Here is a 26,310-nt window from a genome sequence, read left to right as displayed (position 1 = left end):
TCTAATTATTGGAGCTCCAATAATAAAGAAAAAAGAAAGAAACTAAGCAATGAATTTTTTAAAAGGGCAAAAGTTCTAGATAAGAAATTTATTCCTGTGGATGTATTTGAAAACCGAATTAGATTGTCTAATGATAAGAGGACAAACATTCATTTTCTCGTGGCGAAATGATTAAGAAACACCAAATGATAATGATTTAGCAAATCAGAAAGAAGAAGAAAAAATGCAATTGGTTGATCATTTAAACGAAGATGTGTAGCATTTTGGCTAGGATGTGAATATCGAATAAGGTGACTTTGCCTTGCAGCATTAAAGGGATTAAACCAAAGTAAACAAAAAAAAAAAAATTACTCAATCCGTTTCAAAATGAGTGTCGTTTTAATAAAAAAAAAAAATTATTTCAAAATGAATGTCACTTTCAGTTTCCAATGCAATAATAATTTTTTCTTTTCAATTGTACCCTTCAATTAATATTATGTTACACTACTTCCAAAATATTATTTTTTTCTTTAATGAAAAACAAATCAATAGTTGATTAGGATAATTTGGTAAAATTGCTATGACATTTGACTATTTTATTTCATTCCTTAATCTGTGTGTAATTGGCTAAAACGACGCTCATTTTAAAACGGATTGAGTAACTAGTGCCCAACGTCATTGGTTAAGCAACCAAAAGAATAGTTTTTATTAGAAAGTCGCTTAATCATTATTTAATTAAAAGGAAAAACTTTTAGAGTGTGTTTGTTTTAAGTTTATCAAATTTATTCTTAGGAATAACATTCCTTAGAATATAAAGATGAATGTCACTTTCAGTTTCCAATGCAATAATAATTTTTTCTTTTCAATCGTACCCTTCAATTAATATTATGTTACACTACTTCCAAAATATTATTTTTTTCTTTAATGAAAAATAAATCAATAGTTGATTAGGATAATTTGGTAAAATTGCTATGGCATTTGACTATTTTATTTCATTCATTAATCTGTGTGTAATTGGCTAAAACGACGCTTATTTTGAAATGGATTGAGTAACTAGTGCCCAACGTCATTGGTTAAGCAACCAAAAGAATAGTTTTTATTAGAAAGTCGCTTAATCATTATTTAATTAAAAGGAAAAACTTTTAGAGTGTGTTTGTTTCAAGTTTATCAAATTTATTCTTAGGAATAACATTCCTTAGAATATAAAGATGAGAATTTTATTCCAAGGTATTTAGAAAAAAATATGTTTGGTTAACTTTATAATATTCCTAGAAACCATAAAAATAGGGATTATAATAGGCAACTACATATGAATTTATTCCCATCTCCATGGGAACTTTATTCCCATCCTTATCTTTGGGAAATTTTTTCTATTCCCATGAACATTTTATACCCGAAAATAAAATTTAGTAAACTTGTAACAAACATAGGCATATACATTTCTATCATTTTATTCTCTGGAATCAACAAATATAACTTGAAATAAACACACCCTTATATTTTTAAGACAAATTCTATTTTTGGATTCTTTAATCGGTGTCCCGGAACACCGATTAACAAGACTAAAAAATAAACATCAAAAGGAGAAAGTCTTAGTTGGTCATAAACATAAATAAATACTAGTACTTAGGCACACACACATGGATGAGAAAAATTATTAAAAGATAAAAGTAAAAGATGATGTGACTAATTTATTTCTCTATTAAATTTTTCTAATTGTGAGTGTGTGCCCAAATATTTTTCATTTAGGTTTGTGTCCATAGAAGAGTTGTTCCATCAAAAGAATCAAAGCTTTGAAAAGTTCTTATTTATGCATGTCTTTCATACAATAAGCATGTGTTTGAGCAAATCTTGAGTGGACACAAGAATTTGAGTTCAGGTATACTCCATTTAGTTGATTTACGATATTGGATGCATGATATATGGCAAAATAACATCCAATGGTCAAGATTTAAAATTAAAATCAGAGTCATGCCCTCTTCCAATTTACACCCCTCTTCCTTTCATCCGAGATTCACGTTTCTCCCCTCTTCCCCAGGTATACTCCATTTTGTGTCTATCTCTCTCTTAACAACTCATTCTCTCTCATCAAAATAATTTATTTTAATCATTCATTCATCATTCTCTCTCATCTAAAATGAACTTATGTCACCAATGTCACAAAAAAACTATGGCACCCAAGTATTTCCCCTTTTTTCGGGTAGCACTTGGGTGTCATTGGCTTTTGGTGCCATTGGTGCCATTGATACTTTTGTGTCTATCTCTCTCTTAACAACTCATTCTCTCTCATCAAAATAATTTATTTTAATCATTCATTCATCATTCTCTCATCTAAAATGAACCTATGTCACCAATGTCACAAAAAAACTATGGCACCCAAGTATTTCCCCTCTTTTCGGGTAGCACTTGGATGCCATTGACTTTTTGTGCCATTGATACTTTTGTGTCTATCTCTCTCTTAACAACTCATTCTCTCTCATCAAAATAATTTATTTTAATCATTCATTCATCATTCTCTCTCATCTAAAATGAACCTATGTCACCAATGTCACAAAAAAACTATGGCACCCAAGTATTTCCCCTTTTTTCGGATAGCACTTGGGTGTCATTGGCTTTTGGTGTCATTGGTGCCATTGTGTCTATCTCTCTCTTAACAACTCATTCTCTCTCATCAAAATAATTTATTTTAATCATTCATTCATCATTCTCTCTCATCTAAAATGAACTTATGTCACCAATGTCACAAAAAAACTATAGCACCCAAGTATTTCTCCATCTCATCTTCCTCTGCAAACAACAATCATTACTCTTCCTCGCATGTGATTTGTTTATTTATTTTTTTTACAAAAAAAACCCTTTAACCTTCGATATTCAATATCCATGACTGTTGCAATTCAATTCAATATTCATATTATTAAACAATCAATTCAATAAAATTAATTTGGGGAATTTATAAATCAATATATAATTATGTCATGAACATCCTCTTGATTGACATCAATTAATTGTCATAACATGGAAAAGGAAGGGGAAATACTTCGGTGCCATAGTTTTTTTATAACATTGGTGACATAGGTTCATTTTAGATGAGAGAGAATGATGAATGAATGATTAAAATAAATTATTTTAATGCGAGAAAATGAGTTGTTAAGAGAGATAGACACAAAAGTATCAATGGCACCCAAGTGCTACCCGTGAGGGAGATGATTAGAGCTGTCAAAACGGGCGGCCCGGTCCTAAACGGGCCGGCCCTAGCGGGCTTTGGGCTTTAGCAGGCCGGGCCAAAAAGTCCGGTTGACAAAACAGGCTTGAAATATACTACCCGAGCCCGGCCCTACACGGGCCGCGGGCTAAACGGGCCGGCCCGTATTAAAAATTATATATTTTTTATTTTAAAAAAGTACTATAAAACACTGCTATAATTTTTTTATAAATAATATTTTTAATATGTTTAAATAATGTCTAGCACAAAAGTAAATTGTAAACATTTTCGTACAAACGTCGTAAACTAAAACGACGAGGAAAATGATTTTAAATAAATTAGATATGTTATGGTTATAGATATTTATATATTCGATCTTTAAAACTATAAATAACGAAATGAATAAATATAATTTTATATTACATTTATATTTGTGTTAATTCATTGAATTTTCACTTTTGTTTTTTACTTTGATAATCAACTAAGTAAATAATTATTTGAAAAATATATATAATTTATAGAATTTTTTTTGTTATGCGGGCCAACGGGCTACCCGCGGCCCATTCGGGCTAGCCCTAACGGGTACCGGACTTTTAAGGGCCGGGCTAAAAAGCCCTATTAAAATTCAGGCTCAATATTTTAGACCCAAGCCCTATATTTATTCGGATTAAACGGACCGGCCCGTTTTGACAGCTCTAGACATGATACAAGTTTTGGGTTTTGTTTTAGTAAACAAATTATTTTTATTTTAAATCTTAACCCTTGAATATTCTTTTGCCACATGTCATACATCATGACTTAAATGACTAAATGGAGCATACCTAGACTCCAAAAATTTATATCCTCTGTTTAGCCATACACACATAAAAAAGGAAAAGTAAAAAAAAAAAAAAAAAAATAATCATTAGTTTTTAGATGATTATAACATGTAATGTTTTACTTTTTTGTGTATAATCAATAGAGGATCCAAATTTTTGTGTCCATCCAAAATTTATTCGGCGTGTTTTCGTTTATCTTAAATCGATTTTGAGTCAAAAAATCCTCCAATCTAATGGTTATAATGTTATCCTATAAAAGAAAATTTACAAATACAACCAATCAAATTATTTTAATTCTTAAAATATCTCTACAATTTACAAATGTCATTACCAGTTAATTTAAAAAATATTTCTACGAATGTCCACCGTTTGAACTAAAAAAAAAATGACAACGATACAAATTAGATCTAATATATAATTGTTAGATTTAATTATAGTAAACATCTTTCAAAAAAAATACTATATAGTAAACTTTTTTTGTTTTGACGTATCTTTTTATCTGAAGTTGTTTTTAACTGGTATTCAGGTATTGTGAATAGAAGAGGGAGCACAAATTAGAAATAGAATGTTACTTGTGGTTGGTAATTAGAAGCTATCACTTCACATTTCAGCACATAAATTCGTGTATGTATTGCTGGGTTCATTACTTTTAGAACAACATTGTTATACAAATCCCTTGTTCAATAGCATAAATAAATAGCTAATTGCTCAATTTTTAAATTCATATATACTTCATTTTTTACTGAATATGTGCTTAAAATAGTATGTTAGGTGTTTGATAAAATGTCTAAACCAAGTACTGTGATGGCTACCTATGTCATTTTCTTTCATTTATAGCAAAGCTAAACGAAACGGCTTCTACCTTCTACCTTCATTTGTCAGAATCTTTGTTTTCATTAGAATTTAGATTTGTCATAAGCATGTAACTGGATTTTGACTACATATGTCCGTAATTGCATATGTATAAACGTATCGATAACCTTTATGTTTCTTATTCTGCAGTTGAACTTTGTTAATTTGAAATTATCGCCATAAAGTTTCTTCGACGATGGATATAGTCTCCCAGTTACAAGAACAAGTTAATTTGATAGCACATTTAGCTTCTAATACTGTTGGGACATTGCAAAGGGATGCTCCTTCTAGTCAGCTTTCACCAAATTACCCTGAACCACCTGCACATACTACATCAATGGATAGTGCAAATTTTTCAGAACAACCAAAGTTGATGGCTTCTACTTTGATGAAGGCTGCTAAGCAGGTATATAGCATTTTATTCAGAAGTAGAATAGATACATGCTTAAAAAAAGTTTAGAAATTTTATAAGAAGTTTCAAACATGGAAATGTTGTATCATAGGCGCCGTTTCCGGTAGGAGACGAGAATAGGTCTCCTACTGTAGGAGACATTAAAAAATGGTGATTTTTTTTTTGTATAACAAAAATGACATTTGTCACCATTAGATTGATGAAGAACATTGATCTTACTATATATTTTGAGATGCTAAGTAGAGTTTGAGCTTGTAGTATAATATTTTTAATCTTCATTATCTTAAATGAAAAAATTTAAATACTACTTAAAAATTACTTTATGTCATTTTATATTTACTAGTTAGTTCATCCATTAATTTTACCAAATACTTCAAATTCAATCATCCCGCTTATATGCTATTAGCTATTGGCTATCTTATATGTTACTCGCAAGTTCGCCTATTATTAGCTACTTTATCCGTCATCTTTATTTTTTTTTTTTACCAAAAAGAGTCTTAGTTATGTGATTCTCTTGGAGGATAACTATAGCACACTGTTAGTTTTGAAATTTTATAGTAATATTGGACATAGTCATCATGCTTTCTGTCTTCTATATTTCAACAATATTAATAGACCATTCATGAGCTGTCCTTTGAGCTATTTATATGTTGTTTCTTCTGCAGTTTGATGCATTGGTTGCATCGCTTGCAATATCTGATGCAGGAGAAGAAGCACAACTTAAGAGTTAAGAGGATTAAAGAACTACAAGTATGTAACACACAGCTAACCGACTTGATATGTGACTGATCGCGTAGCTTTTGACGTGATAGTCTAATTGTAACTGATGATATTAATGTTTTCATCGTTTCTGGATATCACTTTACAGGCTGAAAATGATGCAATATGCCAAGAACTTCAGAAGCAATTGGAAACTGCAGGTCTAGAGTTTTCTCTGTTTTTATCTTGATTTATCTTTATAACTGGTTAGTGTAAATTTACTTTAAGTACCCATACCAATAGTAAGATTTGTCAGGGTCTTCGATGGGCTAGATTCTCTGTAAAAACGTGCCCTGTCCTGCTGCATAACTTTCATATACGGCAGATAGCATCATTGTGTTTAGTTTGAAAAATGAATCGAAAGACGAAGCTATCTTGTTCATGTAACTATACACAAACATACACTAACATAAAAAATCATATTTTATAGAGATGCCCAACTGTATTTCGTACTGTATCATATGTAATATTGCTTAAAACTTATTTACACTACAATAAGATAACAAAATACAATTGTATGTGTGTGTGAAACTTAATTTCACTGTTTATGTATGTAAATTAAATACATAATTTTAAACCAACATTGCCTTGTTGGGATTTTAAGATATACATACTGGTTCTTGATTTGAGGAAATGACACATGTAAATGTTACTGCTTTAACATATTATCATCGTGGTTCTTAATGTCAGAGAAGGAATCAAATCAGGGTCAGGAGTTGTTTATGCATGCATCAGATAATTGTTTGAACTTGAAGAAACCATATGTTAGTTAGTTAGTTGTGTTTTTTGCGAGGTCGAAGAAGTTTATCTCATCTTGACATGAATCAGGACCTGTTATAGGAGGATTTTCCTTTTCTCCATGAAGTATTGGTTGTGGGTAATAGCAATATTCTTTCATGTATTGTAACTTGTGAATTGGAATGATGTTTGTAGAAACTATGGAAAGTTATCAAACTGCTATTTGCTCCTCCCAAAGGAAAAAATTATTATCATTAGCTGCTGTATTAAACATTTAACATCATCTTCATTCAAACAAGAAAAATATAATTTTCTAATAAAAAATGAAAATAAAAATAGATCATGTTATCCTACTTTTTATAAGTATAACCCGCTTCTACCTTTGTGATCTTTCTCAGTTCTCTTGTCTAATTTCTCCAAGAGTATGGAATTTCATTAGTTTTACTTTGGTACATGCTTACTGGTGGAATTTATATAGGGTGAGTTCCTTGAAATTTTGATAAGATTAGACAACTCAATTGTTAAAAAATGAAAAACACGAGGTCAGTCGTGAACCATAGGAATAATTTGAAGGGGAAACGAGGCTATGATAGCATATCAAGAGGGGCAAATTCAATTGAAAAAACTCATTTTGACTGTTTTTTTTAGGAGAAACTCATTTTGACTGTTAGTAATTATTTTTGACAAAAAATTCCCATCATTAATAAAAGTGAAATAAATATTAGTCTCATATTCAGTTTGGTCATTCTAAATATCCTCAAACCTCAAAGATTATTGTGGTTAAGTTCGATTGTCCTAAGAATATCATATAAGAGACTAGCAAATTTTTCCTGCAAACTAGGAAGTCCAAGGAATCAAAATTACTTTTGAAACGTTATCATCTTTCATCGCAAAAAACAATCTCAATACTGATTGAAACCTTCTGATCAGTGCAGCAATGAAATTACGTGTAACATTTGGCAGCTTTGGTGGACAGACCAAATCTGAATGAGGTAGAGTGGCCAGAGTTTAGAGGCGGATACATGAGGACTCTACCACAACACTTGGTAGTGATTTTGGTGGAACGTTCTAACAATGAGACTATAGAATAATATGTAAGAATGTAAAGGATGGAGTAAACTCACCAAGAGGAGGACGTTTTAACACTTTTTTCTTTTACAAACACGACACTTGTAATTTATAATAAAACAGATGATCAAGTGACTCATTGAATGGAACTTTTTAGATTCCCAGTCGTATAAATACTGCACTATCGAACAATAGTTTCAATTTCAAATCTTCTATAGACATAATCTAAACGTAAAGTGTTATGTATCCTATTACATAGCAACTATTTCATTGGTAGAATATGCTGATTTTGGATGTTCCTATGATTCTCATAAAGCCCGAGCATCAACAAGTTATATTGTTGCATTACATGTGGAGAAACTAGCATCTCTTGGCAATTGGTGTTTCAATACATAATTTGTTTCTATGAGACTATAAAGATTAATTTGAAAAAAGTCAATGTAGTCAAATCTGTATGCGTTGCTAAGATGTTTCATTTAGCTGCTTTGTCCAGTCAAAATGATCCCAGTCTTTGGAAAAGCTAGCAACAGCTTGCTTTTGCACCTCCACTTTCTCGTACCTTTGACGTCTATACATGTCTTCCTCAGCCAAATGCAGCATGCCTCTAATGACATTCAACCCGAGACTACTCTTAAACTCCTTTTCATCATCAATAACATGGACAAAACCTTTGTTTAGACCAAATTCTACATGAAAATAAGGAAAGTCCTTGGGAATTGAGTTGCGTAAACCCTTTTGACTCGTATCAATGAGTCTTTTGGCATTGTGCTGGCTCCACTCATCTTCTGCTTCATCAATTGCCTGCGATTGAAGTAAATTTAAAAATGGACGGTGAGTTTATGGCTTGAAACACAATTGAAATAAAAACAAAAATGGAATAATGGATAGAATGAAAAGTGCAGTCAACAAACAACAAAACGAAATTTTTCCCCAAATGCTATACTGGAATATCAATGATCTCAAGGAAAACTAGGTGGGTAGATGGAACATAATAGTACATCATTTTAACAACCCTGTTCAGATTTTGCAGGTTCGCTTTTAAGTTTTAATAACCACATGTGGCGCACACATCAGAAGAACATCATATAATGACATAGTTAAGGTTGTGCAGATGAACTTCTACCCCAAAAAACAAAATAAGATGAAACCATTTAAACTGGTAGAAACTGATCCAGTTTTATGCATGATGTGGTTAATTGTTCACTATATGCAACTAATTTAACTGTAATTAATCATACCGAACCAGTTTAAAAGCTTGAGAATTCAAATCAAACTCAACTTGGGTAGCATGTCAAACTTGCAATTTGCTACGTGAAGTCGTGAATCATGAAGAATTCCTAATATATCATCCCTGTCCTTTATTTGACATCTAGTTTTTTTTTGGGGGTGGGATGGATGTCTCAGATTTTAGGTTCAATTGTCCAAATGACCATATCTAAACATGACATCTGCAGTTTTAAGATCCGGCAAATCTCACACTAAACCACCTCATGCATTGAGTCCGAGTATATCGAAACAAAAATGAAGCAGCAATCAGTGTAGACTGTATGGTTAAAACTTTTTAAGGTTTAATATAGAGTAACGAAGGTATGCTTCACCTTTTAGTATCAAATTTGTGGCCCATCGTCTCCTAGTTAGGTCATCCAAATGTCCTCATATAAGGGAACCTAATGTCATCTTTCTCTAAATACGATACATGACTAGGTACTTTAAAACCCAAGACACCCCAAAAAGTTGACAAACACATAAGGAAATAAATGTAAATGCTTGATAATTTACATGGTTTTCTCATTCAACTTCATGGTCCAAGTTCCAATTTGGAGTTTGAACTATCTATTTGACATTTTATCAAAGAAGGGCATCCAAAGAAACTCTAGATAATTTTAACCATGCTAGAACCATTTAACAAGTTACTCCCCAAAAGTTAGTAATTATAGTGTCAATTGTAACTTCTAATACAGAGTTTACATAAAATAAATAAATAAATGGACCTTATTATAGAAACGCTATAGGAACATGTTGGATATCTTATTAGAATTGTGTCAGTTTTATTATAATTATAGTAGTTAATTATGCAGTTATGGTTTATTATTATATTATGATTAATAATTAATTAAGTCAGTAGTGGGAGGTTAAGTTTTAAGAATAAATAGGGGAGGGATGGGAAGATTGAGGGGCATCTAAGGATTTGACTGGGAAGGGGCCATTTTGGTAATAGGGAGGTGCAGACCCTCGAAGTTCTGCAATATTATTCTGTAATCAAAGGGATTTTCCCTATTTTATTCTTCTATATCAATTGATTTCTATCAGAACACTAGTAAAGAAACTAGTTCTATCATTCTATGATCCTCAAATGCTCTGAATACATATTCCCGCATTTCTCATAATAATATATGAATTGTGAAAGAACCATTTCCCCAAACCCTCCACCACGATCCAACATCCCTCAAATCCCTTACTCCCCATGGAACACTGATGATGTTTTCATGCTGACTTTTAGAACAAGTAATACAACTATGTGCAGCTTACTAGATGAATAGTTCATTTCAAGGATGCATATATGAAAAGCACTGATTCTGGAGAGACAAAGACAAGCAATGCAGAACTACAGAATATAAAAATGTTCGACAACTGACCTTCTTAAAGTATAAAGGAGCCTCTTTAGCAATATCTTTGGGTACAGGAATGCACTCAACCATGCAATGCCTCCGTTGCTGCGCCAATCCCATCACAGTTTCAAGAAACACTACTTCTTTATCTTGCTTTGCAAACATCATAATAAGACATTTTTTGAAATTTCGGATTTCTCCCCACACATTATCATCCACCGTTCTTGTAGCTGATTCATGCTGTCATGTTAAGGATAAGAAGTTGCAAATTAGAGACTGAAATAAATATATTAAGTCCGTTATGATACAGATCAACTGACTAAATATTAGTTCATCCACTTAAAATTTAATTCACCATTATATATCTTAAGGTTACTTCCAAACAACAACAACAAATTTAACCAATTTCAATAAGGTATCAAATTCATTTAAGTCTTTGTTACTATCATCTACTCGCCGACCAAAGAACTTAATCAATTATATTGCAGATATTGTGTTAAATGAACAACAAGCTTATGGTTTTTTCAACTGGCTTCAACTCTTAAAGAAACACTAATAGCAGTAGAAATTAAACTCACGTGAATGGGTAAAATACAGCAATGACCAGGCACGACAGGCTGCCACTGTGGCAACATAAGATATGTGAAATTTGCAATGGACACAACAAGATGCATAGGCCGATTTGGATTCTCTAGACAAAAGAGGCAACGTTCTTTCTGGGTCAAGAACCGATTTGCATTCATCTTTTTTTGGATATTCTTGGGGTCTTCACCTCCTTGCTTCTTTCTACTCTTTTTGCTTGGACCAACCTCAAAGTCATATTCATCATCCGCCTGAGTATAAACCTTAAACTGCTTGTTCTGCATTATATTGCGAGCAAGATGCATATCAGCATCATCCTCTCCTTTCTTCTGTTCAGAAGATATCCTCTGCATAGCATACCTTGAATAAAGTAAAAAATGTCACCATTAAAATCATAAGAAAAGTAAAATTTTATGCGTAAATTTGTAGAAACCAATACTATTGATGCAACACGTCAGACATGTTTGTGAACTTGCAAAGAAATATAAACTATTAGACAAAAAAAAATCAAAGACAATCAGTCACACTATGTTTTGCTGCATTACAAGAAATCCATCTTAGCCACAACGTTTTCACATCCGAAATACATGAAACAAATATGTAGGGGATTACAGAGGAACAAAAAACATAGTATACAGAATTTCAAGATAGAAAAATACCTTCTAGAACTAGAACTTCCCTCAGTTCTTGATCTAATTTCATGATCTTCATTTCCCTGCTTTGTGTTCAAAACCCTTGCTTCTTCCTGCCCACCAAAACAATAATGGAAAAGCACACAACTTAATAAAAATAATCACGAGGCTAGAAGGATATGCTTTTGTAGACAGTATATTAAGAGATAAACAAAATCTAGAAAAGGATGCATACTCTCCCGTCTTATGGGCTTACCATTAGTCTATCAGCTTCTTCATTTTTTCCTTTCAAACGAAGTTGCATAGCCTTAGCTGCCAACTGGTTTGCACTCATGTTATTCTGTATTGCTGCTTTTCTTTCACCACGTATGTCTACATCTGGAGAAACCTTTTCCGCTTCAAAACTTTCCAAAACAGAGCCATCGGAGTTACCACTCTCCTTGCTAACTAACTCACGCATAAAGCTTCCATCATTAGCAAATTTATTTAAGCTAGATGCTGCAGCAGCGATGATCTCGGCACCCTCAGCTACAGCAAACTGGCTTTTGCGCTTTCTCCAAGATAATGAATCTTGCACTTTAGGCGCTTTCATTTCACGGTGCCGAGGAGTATTTTTTATGTAGTCCTGCCAGTATTTCATTAGCGAAATTCAGTGAAGTGCAATGGAATATGCTTCATAAATGAGATTAACACAAACAATAATATATTGAAAATATAATTCATCTAAAAAACAAGACATATGCAATAGTTTTCTATCTATTCTCAAAGTTACCCTTTTAGAATCCCGTTGGATAGGCTTATCAGAATCTGGTGAATTTTCTTCAGTTACCCCTCTTTGTCTGCTTCTTATAGCATGTAGATGAGCCCGAGCTGGGGCAGCTGCTTTAGATGCAACGGATGCAGTCAACTCACCAAGAGAACCCCACCTTTCTCCCACAACCTGTACGTATCCATATAGTGAATATGTTAAGAACCATTAACCTTAATTAAAGAACGGAATGGTAAATAGAAAGAATGAGAATGAATCTATTATCATAGAATGAAATAATATCAACAGGAGGAGACAATTCTCCTTACAAGGGTTTCATCATTCTACAACAACATAACAAAGGTTCAGTTCCCAAATGCTAATGGTCCTCTCTCTACATTTACACATTTCCCAAACTAATTATCTTCCCTCTATTCTTCCAATCAAAGATCCTTCTGTCCTAACAGAATAATAACACTTTTATAGGATAGACAGGAAATAAAGAATGTCTGAAAAGCAAGGGAATAAAACCTCTTGGCAGCTTCGTCCTTCTCGAGCTGCTTGCTCTTGTGCACGCTTTAAAGCTTTAAGTCTCCAACTGGCTCCTCCATCCCCAACAAGGGAGGACGATAGAAGTTTGCTTGCACCATTGTTAACTCCATCCCTTTCTTCTGGGTAACCACTTCCATCATCCTTTAGATAAGGATTCAATTCCTTAGGATTTGCCTTCTTTGACTAAAAGAAAGAAAAAATACATTTATTTCTTTTGACATGTTATATTGGGCATGTGAAGAAAGAAAAAATACATTTAGTTCTTTTAACATGTTATATTGGCCATGTGATTAAAAGATCAAAATAAGCTGCAAACAAATGAAGGGGTTTAAGATAAGACCATAACTGAATATACACTTCACCTGTTGGAGCATCAACATGGAATATTGTTTACTCATAAGTAACTTACAAAAAAAAAATACAAAGATACATGATAAATATTAAACAAACTCCAAACATAAATAATATAAGACAAATGAATATAAACTTTATCTCATGCAGAAGAAGGCCAAAGGCTTAAATCATACTTCAGAAGTCTAATGCTCACCAAAGCTAACTATCTCAATCCGATACCTTTTTCAGTTTTTGGATAACATATTTCATCATTCTTTTCCATTTACTCATTGGTTATTGTTTTTTCTATATTAAGTTTTCATTATTTTCAAAAGAAAAAAAAAAAAAACGGTATGTCAATGACAATACAACAACAGAAGGAGAGCCTTGGCATAATATTTGAAGTTGTTGTCGTGTGACTAGGAAATTACAAGTTTGACCTGTGGAATTAAGTTCTAGAAGATAGAACGTAAGACTATCTACAATACATTTGCATTGGGTCTGTCTGACTCCTACACTATGCCATGACAAAAGTTTTACAGCACCAGGAGGACAATACAACAACACCCGACGCCTTTTCTCAATAGGTGGGATTGGCTACATGAATCAAACAACAGCATAATTTCTGATCTCGAATCAAATCCAAAATTATATCTAAATCTCTCTTAATTATTTGGAGAATGGTTTTCCAAAACCTCGCCTTCCACTGACTATTGGATTATTCTATCATCTGGACTACCCTCCTAAATAGAGCTTCTCCACATCTTTCGGCACACATGTTTTCAAACCATATAAAACAGAACATTACCATCTTTGCTACGATAAGGGCTTCCCAAACTTCATCTGTAATGATTCTATTCCAAATCCTACATTGTCTTGTATAAGTATAGTTACTCATTTGTAGGACCATTCCAACATTTGCAACAAAGACCTTACTTTCTTGTCGACTCTTTACCTCGTGACATTAAACTCTATATAGTGCTGCAGGTCCTAAACTGTGATACAATTTTCCTTTAATATTGAGTGGCACCTTCTATCACAAATCACACCTAACGCATTTCTTTAGTTCATCCACACTGTTTAGATTTTGGATCCTATGGTTTATATCTCCTTTTATCTTACAATTGTTTTGAATGATGTATCCCTATAACTTAAAGGGAAATGCTAACAGGTGCCCTAAGGGCACTTGCTAAGAAGTCAAAAGAAGAAATTTTATCTTAGGAATGGTGTATTCAAAACATTGGAACTTTAAAAAATAACTTTTGCTACATAAAACTTTAAATTATTTCCTTTTTTGATTCCACAAAGGACACTTGTTAGCAAGACCCTAAATCGAACTTAAATAGTTAAATTCTAAGACTAACGCTATGGTATATTGTACAATTCAAGCTTATATCTTCTGCCTTGCATTCAATACTATCTTTCATTGATGAGTGGTGACCATCCAAATACACACAAAAAAGTTTCTCTTTGCACTCTTTCCCTTTTTATCTATCTTTTAAATATCTTGTGAGAAATAACTTGAAAATGACACCAACAGATTATGATGGGCATAAAGAGAGAATTCATAGAAAAACTTCAAAAAGAACATAAATATAGGGTTGACATGAGAGCTAGACATTTGAACAGCTGAGGGGAAATGGAATTTAATACTAAGACATACCTCCTCAACCGGAACGTCCTCTGGCAATATCTCCTTTGTTTCTGAAACAGCTGACCTCTTACTTTCAGACCTAAGCATCCAATCCAATCCCATTTCTTTTCTCGCAACGTCGTTAACTTCACCTTTGATCTTGTTATCTCTACTCCCATCTTTAGTACGTGACTTTTCGCGCTTCCCTTGGCGACCCAAAGAACCATCACTGCCATCTGAAGAAGAAGAGTCTTCCTCCGATGTATATTCCTTTTTACCACTCCTTGACAGTCCATCCCTTTTCTTTTTTCCCTTCCGCCTTCGTTTCTTATCATCCCGGTCGCTTTCACTTTCGGTGGTATAAAATGAAGAATTTTCATCAGACGAATACCACTTCTTCTTTCTAGAGCCTTTTTTTATCTTATCAAGGTGATCATCCTCATCAGAAGATATATTCCTCGAGCTCTTCCCTTTCCTCTTATCTTTTTTCCTCCTACTATCTGATTTCTTTCTTTCTTTGGAGACAGAATCCCTATCCAAGTCCTCATCTTGTACCTAGTACATACAACGCATAACATTTGTAGGAAAGAAAATCAGAACGAAAAATAGGAATGAACAACAACAGTGATACTGTTAGAAGTATGGTAACTCTACAAACCTGGTCACGGGGAATGAATTTCACGCCAGAAAGCATTTTATAGATTTATACACGTTAGCCTGCAAAATGATTAAAAAAAATAGATATTATAAGCTGATGGTTATTTGAAACATAATGTGGATGAATGAAACAATGACATAACAATAAAAATAAGTACATAATTATGCACGCAGATAACACGAATAAATTAATAGCGCTCAAATGAAGTGATAATACAATTAGGAATTTATCTATAAAATTGAACATGGATATTGCATAAACCTCAATCAGCAAGAGTTAAAAAATTAAATGCATAAACCACATATAAAGAGAGGTCAATTTATTAGAACCCTGATCAATTTCACAGCACAAATATACGAGCGGACCTGGACTTCCAGTATCAGTGGGGCAATATTTTTTCGTCAAATGATTAAATAATAAAAAAATTAATAAGAAGCTATATTAACAGAGATTGTAGCATCAAAAAATCTCAACCATTAGATGTAACATGAAGATAAAATCAAACGATTGAAGCACATCTAACAAATATACAGTTTCACCATGTTTATCAAATGATGTATCCTTCTGCACTCAGGGGCGGTTCCACCGCCCGGCAACTCCGGGCGGTGGCCGGGGTCGATCGATAATTTATGCACATTAGGCCCAACCCAAAAGCCCATTTAGATTCTTCAAAAAAAAAAATATTGGGCAAACTCACCTCTCTGGCTCTCTCTATCGGTCTCAATATATCTGATAGGAAATTATAGTAACTGATATGAAAACTATATCAAAAATTATAAAGCATTCCTTCATGATTTGTGTTTCTCTCATTGTTGATGTATCTGTACTAGTAGCTTGCTAGCATGAAACTATATCAAAAAAACTACTTATATAAGCTGTTGCAAATATTTATACAGTATTATATGTTAATACTATTTCATGAAACTACTTATATTTCTCATATAGAAACTACTTATATAAGCATACTATAGCATGATTTGGGATTAAATGTTGTCACTATTTCTTTGTGCCGAATATGAAACTACTTATATAAGCATGAAACTATACAGTACAGTATTTATGCAAGTGTTAAAAATATATAACTAGTTTTAGTATAACATTCTTTTATACATGGTTGTAAAGAATTAAGTCAACATACTACAAACAATAATTAGCACTATGTCACATTTGAATTTGCGATTAAATTTTTGCCCGGGCTCTAAGAAATTCCTGGCTCCGCCACTGTCTGCACTTCTTCAAGTACCCCAACAATGGAATTATACAAAGTCATCAAACTAGAGAGTCCTAAAGTGAAAATACAAGGCCCAAGAGAGGAATTCATAGAGTAAATCGACATCAATAAATATATGAGCATAACAGAAGAAGGTTATGCAGAAGAGCAGGCTCATATCAGTGAGAATACAAGGCCCAAGAGAGTCATCACTAAGGCTATATATACTTAGGAGGTTCTCTGTCCTATTTTAGATTCACTCACACACCCCATTCAAATTCCTACCAATAAATCACCACTTTTATGGATTACAGTTGCTACACTCTCATTCTCTCAATAATACAACCTAATTCAAGTTCAACTCCAATTCCAAACAACCTAAATCAATTTTAGTAACCAAACCAAACCCTAAAAGTTAAAATCAAATTCAATTTCAATTTCTATATCATGGTTCAATTACTCTCACTTTTATAATCAATTTCAAAACTGACCTGAGACTGAGAGAGAAGAAGAGAGGAGATGGGCATGGGCTGACAGGCTAAGAATGGAGAGGAGATGGAATGATCATGACCGGCTGATAGAGGAGAGGAGAGGAGATGGGATGAATCGCAATTTTTTTTTTTGTTGGGCACTTGTTTGTTCGTGAATCGTCGTGATTCGCTTCTGAGGAGATGGAAAACGCGTGTTTCTGCTTAGAGGAGAGGAAGAAAATTGTTTTTTTTGACTCCAAATAGTTCATTGATACAAGTAAATTACCAAATTACCTCCAGCACAAGTTAATTGTCATTGACTCTGCTACACTTAAGTGCAATTTCAATTGTGATTTTATGCGTTTCGATTCGAAAAATCAAAATAAATCAAAACTTATTTAGAATTCTACGAAATTTTACCTACACCTCTATAAAAATACATATAGATGATGTGAAAAGTTTCGTAACATTCCAAATAAGTCTTGATTTTTTTATTTTTTCGATCGAAACGTGCAAAATCGCTATTGAAAAAAATCGACCTAAAAATTGAATTTTGAGTAGTTTTTTTGCAGACATCTCTATAAAAATACATATAGAGGATATGCAAATTTTCGTAGTATTTCGACTAATCCTCAATTTATTTTGAATTTTTTACTGAAACACGTAAAATTGGAATTTTTTTTCAACTGTGCATCCGGAAAAGTTATATAGAGTTTGAATTTTTTCATTATTTTTTGCACAAATATTAAGAACATAAAAAAAACATTTCCCGCAAAAAATTAGAATTTTTCGACAACGGATGGATTAAATATGAATTTTTAATGCGCCAATAACTCAAGAAACTAAAACATCAAAACAACAACCTATAAATTGAATTTTGAGCTGGTCTTTTACAGACAACTCTAAAAAAAAATATATATATAGAGGGTCTGTAAATTTTCGTAGAATTCTGAATGAGTTTTGATTTATTTTGATTTTTCGATCGAAAGGTGTAAAATCACAACTTGAAGTGCACTTAGCAGCAAAGCCAGAGGCAGTGGGGCCAGTGGTAGTTAACTGATGCCGGATATGCCCAGTTAACTACCGATGAGGGTAATTTGGTCATTTACTTTTGTCAATATGAAATATTTGATGTCAGAAAAGCAATTTTTGAAGAGGAAAACGTGTTCTACATCTGTTGATACTGTAAAACAAAAAAACTATTGGGCTTGGCTACATGCAAAAAAAAAATATTGGGTTTGAGCTGGTGTGGCTATTGCCACACCCTGCCCTGCTCAGGTCCGCCCCTGCCGGTAGGAGAAGAACAGGGAAGTTTTGTGGTGAATCTGGGGAATAGTGAACTACAAAATAAAAATTCAGATTCTCAATTTTATTTTTTTAAAACGAACCTAAATCATGTCATATATTTCTATTTTTGTAGAATTTCTTTTCCCACTCTAGGAGCTACTCATGCGCCCTCCGCAATTCTATTTTTATTGTGTCAGTTTAACTATGTTGGTAAAGACAGTGCATAATATATGCAAGGTTCGGGGTTCAAACTTCGTCCGCCACAAAAAAAAATCTATTTTTATTGTGTTTCGATTATAAAATTTAAAGTAAAAAAAAGTTTCTCTGTAAAAAAAAAATTGTAAAAAAAAGGTTTCGATTATATAATCTAAACTCGTTTTATATATAAATAAAACCAAAAATCTTCATCTATTCTCAACAATTTTAATTTTTGCCCTAACTAATTTCACACCATCCAAAATCTGAATCACCGTATATTGTATGATTCTTGAAGTTTTTTTGTTAGAATCGTAGTCATCATATTTTAAGCCTTTTCAAACATCAAACATAAGCAAGATTGTATTTCTTCGGTCTATTGTTCTTTAATTTGTTTTTTTTTTTTGTTGGGATGAATGCATTCAAATTACATAATTTGAAACATATTGCTTGTAAGTTCAAATTATAAAAAAAAAAATGCATTTTAGTTTATTTGTATGTGATATGATGGATTCAATTATGGATCAACACCAAGACTGTATTAGACACAGCAGACCTATCGTGACAACATCCACCATGCGAGAATGGTTACGTAAAGTAGAGGGCATGGTGAGGAAGAGTAGGGGCAAGGGCAACATGAGTGGCAGCCACAGACCATCTCATGTGCACGAGCCTAAGCACGGGTATTAGGAGCATGACGAGAATGATGTTGCTCATGATGATGTCCACCCAGATGCTAAGAAGGTCATGTAGTTTGACGATAGAGTTATTAGGAACTGATCTGGTGACAACCACAAACGGTGCTCATGCACGTTTCAACTTCTTGAGAACATGGTTTAGGCGTCATCTTCAGAAAGCAATTGCAACTAAGGTGGAAGATGAGGATGAGCAAATGCACCTGAATTGGGACCAAACTGTCTGAATATATTTGTTGTGCTTGGTGGGCATCACAATCTTTATTGACAAATGTGCCATTGATGTTGACGTGACGTATCTGAAGTATCTTTGTGAGTCTGAGTTGATCAACGATTTCGCATGAGGAACGGTTGCCCTTGTTAACTTGTACATGGATGCTAATGTTGCATGTCATCATGAGACATAACAACTAGCAAGATACGCGGCATATCTTTAGGTATAACAATGAAATTCTTATTTAAATAAATGATAAACATGTTTTGTTATGCGTTTCACAATGATTAATATATGTTGATGCATGCTTAAATATTATTCGCTCCGGCCATATTAACTGTCACAGTTGACTATGTCACACATACTGATACATAATTTTTATCTTTAATACCTTTAATTCTCAATTAGAAAAAATTATCAATATTTAATATTTTAAAAATATTCATCGAGAATCCCCGTGAGCTTAACTCATTTGGTAGGAATATTGCATATTATATGCAGGGGCCAGGGTTCGAACACCGGACACTCCACTTCTCCATAATTTAATTGTGTGAGCTCTAACCACTAGGCTACTTGACAAAAAAAAAATCATCGAGACGAATTTAACAATATCTTATATGATATTATTTATGTTTATATATTAGTAGAAAAATATGGTCAAAATATTTTAGGTCAATAATACATATTGTCAAATATGTCATCTATTATAGACGGAGGAAATACAAAACTTTGAGGAATTTGGCGACATGGATTTTCGAGATGGTTGTAGGGAGGATCGATACCCACATGCTATATGTTTGAAAATGACAAGGAAATCACATGTGTTTGGTTCTTTATGTAATGTGTGAAGGAGAGACATGTCTTATAGAAGCATGAAGTACCTACTTAACTTCAAAGATAAATGATATTTGTGCAATCATTATGTGATAATTTTTGGAACTTTCTCTCTCATACTCACGTGAGATTCTTATTCTCTCTCCTTTTTTCTCTCTTTATTATTTTTTATCGAGAGAAAAACAAAGTAATCATCAATTAGATGTACAAATATCATTACTTAACTTTAAAATTCATTGTTGACAAACTTAGCCACAATCAAACAATCAACTTCAACAAAAACGAGAGATAATATGGTACTAGTACGTTGAGATAAAATACTTAGATACAAATAAAAAAAATAAGAATTGAATTAAATAAATTTTATTCATATGATTTTTTTTTTCTTTTTCTATTCATTATATCCGAGCCAAAACTTTTAAAAAACTACATATTTTTGTAAAAAAAACAACTTTTAAACTTTATAGTAATAAAGGTGATAGAGCTTTGCTTTGAAATCTATCCCAAAAAATACTCGCAACTTTGTTTGAAACATCACAAGAAAAAAGAGAGTACTAGTACGTTGAGATGTGACAAAGTGTACACAGAGTATGAATTCGGCATGTCAAGTCGCTGTTGTTCTTTTATTGTTTTTTCCCTCTCATCTCACTCACTCACTCAGTATATTTATTTTAACGTTAAATCACATCATTTCAGATTTCAGACCAACCCTCTCTCTCTCTCTCTCTCTCATTCAAAATTCTTCTTCTGACTTTTCCATTACTCTTCCCTTCTCTCACTGCATTTTTTATTGGTTCTTTTCTTCTACCTTTTCACTTCCCTTGCACTCTTTCTCCTTTTAAAATATATTTTTATGCTGAAACACCCATGTGCACTTGTTTTGTTTGCTTTCGTGAACTGCTTTGCTTGCTTGAGACTTGTGAACTGTGAACAAGAAGCTTAGCTACTACTAGCTAGTAATAGCAGCAGCATAGAGAGTGTGAGAAACTAGAATCTATCTATTATCTACTTCTAGTATATAACTTGTAGAAACTCACATGCTACCTTTTTTAGTTTTACCATTTGCTTAACCTACCTTATTCTTTTCATTGCAAACAGAAAAAAGAGCTAGACTTGTTTTGTTCCAAACACCACTTTCAATGACTAAAGAAGAAGACTTTAAGCTCCTTAAAATCCAGGTACTTCTTTCTCCCTTTATTAACATTATCCATAAAACAACATGCTTTCTTTTTTTTCTTTTAACACCCCCCCTTCTCCCTTTTATTATTTTAGTTTAGTTTTCTAGTATTTGGTCTATTTCTTTAATAATGTTTTTGTTTTTTTTGTTGTTTGCTTTGTTTTATTTCATCTACAGACTTGTGTTCTCAAAGTGAACATTCACTGTGATGGTTGTAAGCAGAAAGTGAAGAAACTCCTTCAGAGAATTGAAGGTCACTTTCTTTCCTCTCTCCACTCACTTGTCCTCACTATTCACTCATTTTTGTCTCTATTATGATTATGATGATGTTTAACTTGCCTTGTTTTCTTCAAGTTAAAATGTACGGAACAGAAAACAATATAGTACATTTTATAAGAATTTCAGAATCATATTCAAACTCAGTCTAGTAAGTAACATTGTTTAGTTTAGTCACAATAATAATGGGGTTCCTTTTATAAGTTATGGGAGTTTAAGGTAGACATAAAAAATGGTACTTTTTTGTCTATACAAAGCTGATTTGTTCTAATAAGTGGACAACATGAATGCTACTTTTTAAATCTTCAATGGAAAGCTTAGGCTATAAAAGGTTTGGTTTGGTATTTAGAACTTTTTACCTTTTTTTCTTAAAAATATCTTTTTTTTTTTTTTTTTTACCTTAGTGTACCCTATATGAATATGGTTAATGTAAACATTACATTGGTTTGAAATGTTCTTTAATAGTTGGAGGATAACACACTATTTTAACCTTTTTTGGCGTGCTTGGATTTTTTATATTTCGACCTTTTTGTTGTATAGGTGTTTACCAAGTTCAAATAGATGCAGAACAGCAGAAGGTAACAGTTTCAGGTAGTGTGGATGCTGCAACTTTGATCAAGAAACTAGTAAGATCTGGAAAATATGCTGAGCTCTGGTCTCAGAAAACCAACAATAATCAGAATCAAAAGCAGAAGAACAACAACAATGTCAAAGATGACAAGAACAGAGGACAAAAACAAGGACTGGTCAAAGGGCTTGAAGTCTTCAAAAATCAGCAGAAATTTCCTGCTTTTAGTTCTGAAGAGGATGATGAATACTACGAATATGACGAGGACGAAGAGGAGGAGGATGAAGAGATGCGGTTCATCAGGGAGAGAACTAATCATCTTCAGATGCTAAAGCAAGCGAATGATGCAAACAATGTGAAGAAAGGTATTATAGCTAAGATGAACAATGCTGGCAATGGAAATAGTGGCAAGAAAGGAAATCCAAATCAGAACATGGTAATGAAGGAAGGTGCTAATGGGATTGATCAGAAAACATTGGCAGCTATGAAGTTGAACAATGCTCATTTGGTTGGTAATGAAAGTCTCAACCTTGGAGAATCCAAAAGGGCTAGCGACATTGGTGCTATGATGAATTTAGCTGGTTTTAATGGGAACAATAACAATGGTGCTGGTAGTGCTACTGTTGTAGGTGGAAATTCCAATGGTTTAGGAGGTTTTCCTGCAGGATCCACTGCATCTATTCCAAATGGTGGTTTTGTTACTGGCCAGTATCCACCATCTATGTTAATGAACATGAATGGTTTCAATAACCATCCATCTTCATTGATGAACATGCAGGCAAGGCATGCTATGCAGCAACAGCCTCAGATGATGTATCACAGGTCACCTTTTGTTCCTCCTAATACTGGCTATCATTACAATTATAATAACTACATTCCTGCAAATTACTCCTATGCAAATGCTTGTTATCCAACGGAGGATAACTCTGCAGCACACATGTTCAGTGATGACAATACTACCAGCAGCTGTTCAATAATGTAATGATAGTGATTGTAGAGTTAAAAAGTGAAGGAAAAAAAGATGCAAAATGGATTGTGTTTGACCTAAGTCCCATTTTCTAAGTTAGTATAGTAGTTTGACTGTAATTTGGTGGGACAGGTTTGTGTTAGGATGTTGGATGTGTTTGTTTGTTTGTGAATCTTTATCAGTAGTGTACTGTGTAGTAGTTGAGATGATGATGTGGGCCTTTTTAAAAATGTCTGTGGTTGTGTCTCATGACTTGTGTTTCTTATGTTGTTAATCTTAATGTGATTCTAATTAGTCATGTTTTTAAAATCGAATTGGTTATCAAACCGGTGAGACTTTTGAGCCATGATTCAAGCTCGAATTGGAATGTATGAATCAAGGTTTTAAAAACCTTGATTTGTATTAAGGTATGTATGTATGTATGTATGAACCGTCTTGTATTGGTTTTTTAAAATAATACTACTAAATTAATTAAGTACATGTTTATTGCTAACCAAAGTGAGTACCGGAGGAGGATTAAGGGACATTGATGAATGGGTTTTGTTTTATTATACTATTGGATAGGATATGGGACATTCTTACTCAAAGTAGACAAGGTGAAACAAGTTACTGTTTTCTGTGCGCACAAACATGATGAAACTGTGCGTGTAGGAACAGTTTGGTTGACAACAAAGTGCATCGTTGTGAATATTGTATTGTGCACGTTAGGTAGATTAGCACGCGTACGTCACGTGTGATTATAACCAGAAGGGACCACATTGAAACTTGAATGTTGATGGAGTATTATATTTATTAGAATGCTAATTATACACAAATGATGCTGATAGCAAGGTAATAGTGCTTATCCATAGAGAATTTACAACTGAACATTGTACTAGCATTTTATATGTTTAATGAAAGGGAAATGAAGGAACTAAACAAAGTTAAAGCAGACTGCTAGTTCGTACTACTATATTCTAGTAATGAAGTTGGTGGGTCAAGTGATATTTAAGTCTAAACTTTTATTAAAGAAGATGGTAAGCCATAAATACACTTTTATCTTTATTGGTACCAACTTTCAGAAACTATAACTTTAATAAACGTGGAATTATTTTGTGAAAGTCCCTTTTAAAATGTGTACGACCAACTGTGTGTAGAGAAAAAGGACGATTCAATTTTTATGATAATTGTATTTTTTATATAATAATTTCATTATGATGAGATAAGTGGATCCATTAAAAGAAAAAGAGTAGATCCATTAATGTTTTTCCTAGAAAAGGAAGCAGTTTGGTTGAAGGTTGGTTTGTTATTAAGGAAGGAGATGCACCGGGAGGACCATATTGACTAGAAAGCATAATGCTGCCGCTAAGTCAAGGAGATTCCATGGTCCATGACTCGAGTCATGAGCAATTATTTTTCCAATCCTACGTATTTCTTACGCGCCTTAACTTTTTCTCTAAAAATACCTCTCCTTCCGATTATATAATCCGAATTAAATTGTTAGGAATTTTTGAATTATATAATTCGAAATTTTCTTTTACCATAATTTTAATTAGACTTTGGTTTATATGGATGGTGGCGTTTCACCAAAGATTTAGACGGTTGTGTGTTTAATGCATTTTTGGACGGTTGGGGCATGGAAAACGTATCATTTGACTGTAGTTATGATCTATGACTTGTTTAAGGTTATAAATAGGCTAGTATCTTCGACAATTTCATTCATTCTTCACTTCCCATCTTTTCTTAAACATTTTTTACGACAAAATAAATGTCGTAATGGAGTTCCTAGTATTTCAGATTTTATAATCCGAAAAATGCTAACAATCTGGTTCAAATTATATAATCTGAACCAAGGATATTTTTGTAAATTTTACAGGACGTCCGAGAATAACATAGGATCGGAAAAATAATAGTCATTTCTTTTTTCATTACCAATAATATTTTAGGAGGTGTTGCACATGATTACAAGTTTCATTGGAGTGTCAACGTTGTTGATATACCAAAAAAAATCATAATGATGCATTTGCACTTTCATTTTTACATTAAAAAAATATGTAAATATCTTTTATTAACCCAACAGGCCAATAAATATCTAAATAGTTTACAATTTTGTATACAAGATAGTCAATTGGATTGATTTAATTATTTAATTTTCCTTGTATAGAAGTTATTGAAAAAAATAAGTATTCTAGACTCTTATTAATTATTATTGATATTTAAGATATTTTTTTTTATTTAAAAAAGGTAAGAGGAATTCAACCAAAGATAACTACACTAGTCGTAGAGTTGTTCCCTTAAACTCAATGTCGTGTTTAAGAGGGTGTTGAGAGGAGGAATATATTAATGATCTTTTATTTTAATGTGATTTCGTTGGTATCAGTTGGCTCCATGTTTTGTGGTGGTTTGGAATTTGTATTGTGTTACCTTATGATATTCATATGCATGATATTCGTATGCATGTTTTGCGATTTGGTGGTTCACATTTATTTCGAAAAGGACATCCGTCATTACATCCAAGTGATATGGTTGACATGTATTTCGATTATTTAAAATGAGCGCATTTCTGTGTTTTTTTGCAACAGAGAAATGTCTCATGAACACTTACTAGATCTCGTCAAACATTTTTCTTGACGGTGGCTAAAATGTCTCAAAACCTAATTCCTTTTTTTTGATTTTATAACGTCATTCTTTCGACTTTCCCTTATCACTAAGTAGTTAATTGAAATTTATCCTTTTCTTATCTCCAAGTATTTAACCTCCTCTTTATTTCTTCTCTAGACTCTCTAAATACAACTATGTCATGATGCTAGGCTCTTCAATGTGCTTCGTTAGTACATCCAAACGAGCTCTAAAACCCTATAAG

At 32.9% G+C, this 26,310-nt stretch overlaps 2 protein-coding genes and 1 pseudogene across 2 annotated transcripts; 2 read left to right on the top strand and 1 right to left on the bottom strand.

Moving 5' to 3' along the window:
* Positions 1–4,381: 4,381 nt before the first annotated feature.
* LOC25485438 (mediator of RNA polymerase II transcription subunit 21-like) lies at positions 4,382–7,020 on the top strand (annotated as a pseudogene).
* A 944-nt stretch (positions 7,021–7,964) lies between these two features.
* LOC25485437 (CWF19-like protein 2 homolog) lies at positions 7,965–17,499 on the bottom strand. The gene is made up of 10 exons (XM_013614640.3): positions 17,277–17,499; positions 15,576–15,634; positions 14,948–15,472; positions 12,931–13,134; positions 12,424–12,591; positions 11,908–12,276; positions 11,679–11,764; positions 11,016–11,379; positions 10,465–10,677; positions 7,965–8,629 (listed from the first exon to the last, which is right to left on the bottom strand). The coding sequence occupies exons 2-10, from the start codon at positions 15,609–15,611 to the stop codon at positions 8,291–8,293; spliced, it is 2,304 nt and encodes a 767-aa protein (XP_013470094.1). The 5' UTR covers positions 15,612–15,634; positions 17,277–17,499; the 3' UTR covers positions 7,965–8,290.
* Positions 17,500–21,156: 3,657 nt separating this feature from the next.
* Positions 21,157–23,766, top strand: LOC25485436 (heavy metal-associated isoprenylated plant protein 37). The gene is made up of 4 exons (XM_013614639.3): positions 21,157–21,459; positions 21,579–21,658; positions 21,835–21,910; positions 22,474–23,766. Exons 2-4 carry the CDS (start codon positions 21,620–21,622, stop codon positions 23,481–23,483), a joined length of 1,125 nt encoding a protein of 374 aa, XP_013470093.1. The 5' UTR covers positions 21,157–21,459; positions 21,579–21,619; the 3' UTR covers positions 23,484–23,766.
* Positions 23,767–26,310: the final 2,544 nt, after the last annotated feature.

This window comes from Medicago truncatula, chromosome 1 (assembly GCF_003473485.1).
Source record: "Medicago truncatula cultivar Jemalong A17 chromosome 1, MtrunA17r5.0-ANR, whole genome shotgun sequence".
Taxonomy (NCBI): domain Eukaryota; kingdom Viridiplantae; phylum Streptophyta; class Magnoliopsida; order Fabales; family Fabaceae; genus Medicago; species Medicago truncatula.
This window is presented reverse-complemented; position numbering and strand designations above follow the sequence as displayed.

Excerpts from the sequence above, each read along its gene's own strand:
- LOC25485436 (XM_013614639.3), top strand. The coding sequence starts at position 21,620 with ATGACTAAAGAAGAAGACTTTAAGCTCCTTAAAATCCAG. Across the intron at positions 21,659-21,834 it reads TTAAGCTCCTTAAAATCCAG|ACTTGTGTTCTCAAAGTGAA; the intron begins GTACTTCTTTCT and ends TTTCATCTACAG. Across the intron at positions 21,911-22,473 it reads ACTCCTTCAGAGAATTGAAG|GTGTTTACCAAGTTCAAATA; the intron begins GTCACTTTCTTT and ends TTTGTTGTATAG.
- LOC25485437 (XM_013614640.3), bottom strand. The coding sequence starts at position 15,611 with ATGCTTTCTGGCGTGAAATTCATTCCCCGTGACCAG. Across the intron at positions 11,380-11,678 it reads GGAAGTTCTAGTTCTAGAAG|GTATGCTATGCAGAGGATAT; the intron begins GTATTTTTCTAT and ends ACTTTATTCAAG. Across the intron at positions 10,678-11,015 it reads GCTGTATTTTACCCATTCAC|CATGAATCAGCTACAAGAAC; the intron begins GTGAGTTTAATT and ends TTAACATGACAG.